At 51.4% G+C, this 5,455-nt stretch overlaps 1 protein-coding gene across 1 annotated transcript; it reads right to left on the minus strand.

Annotated features, from left to right (window-relative positions):
- Positions 1 to 233: 233 nt before the first annotated feature.
- On the minus strand, positions 234 to 1,890 carry Cavin3 (caveolae associated protein 3). Its single transcript, XM_075971761.1, has 2 exons — positions 1,410 to 1,890; positions 234 to 851 (listed from the first exon to the last, which is right to left on the minus strand). The coding sequence occupies exons 1-2, from the start codon at positions 1,791 to 1,793 to the stop codon at positions 450 to 452; spliced, it is 786 nt and encodes a 261-aa protein (XP_075827876.1). The 5' UTR covers positions 1,794 to 1,890; the 3' UTR covers positions 234 to 449.
- Between the last annotated feature and the right edge of the window lie 3,565 nt (positions 1,891 to 5,455).

Below are 5,455 nucleotides of genomic sequence, written 5' to 3' on the forward strand. Positions count from 1 at the left end.
AAGAACAGCACAGCACCCTCCACCCCAGCAGGGCCCCAAACTTCATTTAGATGTAAGTCCCCACAAGGAAAGTGTTTAAGCAGTAAGTGGCCAGCCGGGTAATGGAGGAGACCCGGGATTCAGGGAAAAGTGAGAAACGTTTGCCTCTCCACCGTTCCAGGCTCCACCACGCTTACTCCTCCTACTGCCCTCCCCACCCCAGCCCATCCTCGCCCTTTCACATGGACTCTGGGTTAGATGAAATTACTTTTATTGCAGTGAGACTAAATTAGGTTGAATGCTCCTTTTCCAGAAGACACAGGGTACCAGACTGGAAGGCCAGGAAGGGAGGGTCGGAACTGGGCAGTGGATGCAGGATTTTCTCCTTATTTGGGTGTAAGTGCTGCACGCCTTAAGGATTTATTTTGGGACAAGGCCTAAACCCCGAGTGGGGCCGGCAGCTCCAGCGATTAGGCTGCACTCTCGATTTGAAGCACAGGCCTTTCGGGATCTTCCTTAGTAGCCTGAGGAGGTTCTGGCTCCAGGGCAGACTCTAGTGAGGACTCCTCCGGTGCAGCGGGTTGAGCTACAGGCTGGCCATCTGTTGGGCCTTCAGAGCTCCGGACAGGCCCTAGGCGTGGCGGCTTGACTGGTGTGGGTTGTGCTTTACGACTGGAAAGGGCCCTTCTTAGGCTCTGTACCTTCTCCAAGCCTGTGCGTCGCAGTCGCTGAGCCCGGGACTCCACCGGCTCCTCGTCTGAACTCTCTCCAGCTTGATCCTCTGGCTGCTCTAGGCCCGGCACCGACTGGTCCTCCGGGCCCAAGAGTTCTGGTGCTTTCTGGAAGGCGCGGGCTGGAATTTCAGTCTCCTCCTGAATGTGACGACACAGCCTTTTGATTCTGGCAGGCACTTAGCCAGCACCAGCCTGAAACTCTCTCCCCGCGGTTACACCAAAGGAAGCTACTCCACCCTTTGCCTCTGCACCAAGAATTGGACAAATGAGAGGAGTGGGAAAGATGGGGCCAGGAGCAGAGGAATGAGCAGGAAGGGAGAAAGTGGGCTGCACACGTTTGCAAAGTAGATGAAATCTGTAAGGTATGAAAGAAGGTACCAGCTGTATGGGCCCTTGGAGGAGGTACAGAAACACCACAGCCGTTATTTTCATGTGGTTGGGACTGACCAAATCTTCAGACTGGCCTGAGTTATAGCGGGGAGGGCATGGATTGGCCAGGCTGGGAGTAAGAGAGTGATAAGGCCACGATGCGGGAAGTCAGAAGTGGGTGCAGTCAAAAGTGGGTGCGGCTCTGAGAGTTTGTTCCACAACTGAGGGCGGGCACGTAGGGTCAGGAGGTGGTGGACCGGTGGAAGGCGGGAGTCCCTCTAGGTGGTGGTCTAAAGGCGGGATGAGGGGGTGCCTAAGGTCACTGACCTTGAAGAGCAGGACGTGCAGCTTCCCGCGCGCCACCAGGAGCCCGTGGTTGGCCTCCAGCCGCTGCACCTGAGCAGCGCGGTGCAGCGCCCGCTCCTGGGCTGCATCGGCATGAGAGCCCACGCGCTCCGCCTTGGCCAGCAACTGCGCTAGTGTGTTGCTGGTGGTGTCGTGGCTGCGACTCAATGAGCCCAGGCCGCTCTGAATGCGGCGCACCGAGCCTGCCAGGCCGCCTTGCCTCTCGGCTAGGCCACCCTGCCGCTCCCGCAGCGCCTCCAGCATTGTGGCCAGCTTCTCCAGCAAGGTCACCACGGTGACTGCGTGCACGGGACCCCCGGCAGGGGCCCCGGGCACAGGCCCAGACTCCAGTGAGCTCTCCCCCATGATCTCTGACAACCCTGCCTGCTCTCCCAGCGACCGATGGCTGCGATCTGGGCTAGGGACGCCTTTCCCCGCCCCTCCCCAGTTCAGGCCGTGACTCAGCCAGGCGGAGTTGGCAACTCCCGCGGTGGGAGAAGGAGGAGGCCGAGCAGGGGGCGGGATGTCCGAAGGGGGCTCTTTCGAGGACTCCGCCCCGGGATCTGCGGGGAGGCAGGCTGGCCCAGAGGTACCCCGCAAACCCTTTCCCCCTCTTAGCTCAAGCTCTATATTCGCCCATTTCTGTGGGGGGCCTCTTTCAGGCCTATGCTCTCCCACAGCAAAGGACGAACCACTGAGATTTTCATTTCCCTGCATCGAGTGATCAGATTGTGTGTCTGTGGGGGTCGGGAGGATTAAAGGGATGAGGCATAACCTAAACCTTCAACGCTGCTGAGCCCCACGCTGGGCGGAGTCCTGGGAAGTTTGGAATGTTCTGCTACAGCCCCAGGAGTGCCTAGGCCCAAGGCAGGGCTTTGTGTGGAGGCGGGCTGGGCGAGGCATGCTCTGATGTTTTCCACGTTTAGCCTCTGGCTTCGTTTAATGCTGTCTCTTCCTATTGGTTTGGGTTGCCCTATTTTGGGCTTCGTGGGGAATAGCTCAGCTGTGGGTTGAATAGGAACTCCTTTTTGACTGTGGTTCCTGCTTAGAGTCTTCACTCCCCTGTCTCCGAAACTGGTACACACTGGGGTAGGAAGATCACCCATTGGAGAGCAGCGTAGAACACACGTGAGTGTTATAGAGTGAAAGGTCTGTCCCTGATTTCTGATTGTGAAACTTTTGGATTTTACTATTTATATTGGATTCGGGTTTTCTCATTTTGGACCCCAGAGTGCTGGAGCCATCTAAGCCTGATGAACTAAGAGTGTTTGTTTGAGACAGGGTTTCGTGGAGCTGGAGCTGGCCCTGGACTCACTGGTCAGCCTTGAACATCCATCCTCTTGCTTCCATCACCCAAGTGCTGGGATTACAAGTGTGCACCACCAAGAGCAGTTTGTGCTGGTGCTGGGAGTTGGCCCCAAGGACCGTTACACCCTAGTCAACAACTCTACTAACTGAGCTACATCCACAACCCTGTTTCTGTGTTTCTGAGATAGGGTCTCACTGTATAGTCCGGGCCTCAAGCTCAAAATCCTGTCTCAGACACCTGAGTGTTGGGATAAACATACACCACCACACCCATTAGCTGGCTGACCCATTAGTTGGTTGGGTAACTGCAGCGTTAAGGATAACATCCAAAACCTCAAACATGCTAGACAAGTGACCTGCCACTAAGCCATACTGCAACCCAACAACTTGGAAATGTGTGTATGTGCATGTATGTGTGCACATGTATGTACAAAGGGTGTCAGGTCCCCGCAAGCTGTAGTTACAGGCACCTGTGAGCTATGTCCAGTGTGGGTGCTAAAGTAGATTCCCATCCTCTGTAAGAGCAGCAGGTACTCTGACTGAGCCATGTCTCTAGCTTAGACACACCATATGTCTCAGGTCACCCAAAAGATTATGTAAATGAATAAGGTTGAGAAAAACCTTGGTGGCTGACCCTAGACAAGTGTAAGCCACAGTCTGGTCAGTTCTAAGTGTAGAGGCTCAATGAGATGGTTGATGCCCATCACCATCCATCTCAGAAGTCAGATGAAAAGGGCTTGTAGCCTGGGATTTTAAACCTGCAATCCCAGATTAAGGATGAGGAGTCAGGAAGAGTGAGACTAGCCTGCGCTCCACAGAGACTGAAATGGCATACCAAATGTGTGTAGTGAGGTTTTACATGGCACAAAGACCTCAAAAGTGAAGACACGAAGGGAAGCTGTCTCATTTTAAGCTTATGTTCAGTGAAGAATGGAGAATCACCCAGAGGTGGGATTAGACAAAAGGGTAAGGTCCGGTAATAGCAGGCGGGAAAGGACCCAGCAAGGCCTGTCTGCTCAGACCGTTTTGATCTCTCCGGGCAGCGTCTTTCTCCTGGGTACAGAGCAGAATTCCCCTGCAACAAAAATGCTGAAGAAGATGAGCAACCCTTCTAATTTCTGTGGGACTTTTTTTAATTAAAAAAATGTGTATGCGTGCACACGCACACGCATGTGCACATATGTGTGTGCGTGCATACACGCACATATGTGTGAGTAGACATGTGCATGTGAGGACAGGTGCCCACAGAGCCAGAAGCAGTAGATCCTCCTGGAGGTGAATTTACAGGTGGTTGAGAGCACACAATGTGTGTGCAAGGATAGAAACTGCATCCTCTGAAAGAGAAGAAATGTTCTTAACTACTGAGTCATCTCCCCATTCCATAATTTCTATGTCTTGTGTTAGAAAAGAATTGTGGTTTCTGTGAATAGCTTCAGGGGAGCTCAAGGAAAGAGGTGGCAGGAGACAGGCACCATGAGAAGATCGCTGAGGTCTTCCATTCTCCATCAGGTCAAATTCTCAACATGTCAAAATACAACGCTTTGTGGGATCATTTCCTGAGTCCCAACATAAAATAAAACAAAACTGAGGTCTCTGTAATTTCTCCCTCTCTCTCTAAGGTGATTTGTGAGCATAGGCAAGTGGCCAAGGCAGCCCCTAGAGGGAAAACTACAGAAAAAATAGTCTAGATTTTCAACTAACACAATGCTTTCAGCAACTAGGAATCACACTCCCCTTGAGAGAAAGATGGAAGCTCAGTGCTAGATTCGTAATTCCCAAGTAGTCTCTGGGCTGTTCATAAACTGGAATTCTTCATGTCACATACCAGTGCAGGCTTAATGTTTCTGATTATCGAATGGAACAAAATCTTAGAAACAATGCAAGATATCTAGATGAGTTGGCTCAGCATTAAGAACCCTTGTTGCTCTTACAGAGAACCCAGGTTCAATCCCCAGAATGCATGGACATGGTAGTACACAACCATCTGTAACTCCAGACCCAGGGGATCTGAGGCCCTCTTCTGACTGCCATGGAAACCAGGCACACACATGATACACATACATACATACATACATGCAGGCAGAGTACTCATACACATCAAATAATAAGTAAATCTCAAAAGAAAATTAAAGAAATGTCTTTGGTCCTAGACATCAATTTCAGACACCCAGAAAGCTAACACAGACATAGTTGCTTGTATATTTACCCGTGGCAAAGATTTCCTCTTGTGTCTTAGTTACTTTTCTATTGCTGTCACAAAACACCATGATCAAAGCAACTTACAAATGAAAGCATTTAATCTGGGGGCTCACAGTTCCAGAAGGTTCTAGAGTCTATGACCTAACGTGGTGGAGAGCAGAGAAGAGGCAGGCAGGTGTGGCTAGCGCAGTAGCTCAGAGCTTGCATCCTGATTCACAAGCACTAGGCAGAAAGAGCTAACTGGGAATGGTGTGGGCTGTTTGAAACCTCAAAGCCTCACCCCCAGTGACACACCTCCTCCAACAAAGCCACACCTTCTAGTCCTTCCCAAACAGTCCCACCAACTGGGGACCAAGCATTCAAATCTGTGAGCATATGGGGGCCATTCTCATCAAACCACCACACCTTGTAAATCAAGTGATATCTGTGTCTGTTCTTTTCACTGCACTAATGCACTTATAGGTATCTGTGGTGGAGTCCTGCTAAGTGTACAAAAACACAAGTTTGTTGCTATCTTGAAT

This window comes from Microtus pennsylvanicus, chromosome 5 (genome assembly GCF_037038515.1).
Source record: "Microtus pennsylvanicus isolate mMicPen1 chromosome 5, mMicPen1.hap1, whole genome shotgun sequence".
Taxonomy (NCBI): domain Eukaryota; kingdom Metazoa; phylum Chordata; class Mammalia; order Rodentia; family Cricetidae; genus Microtus; species Microtus pennsylvanicus.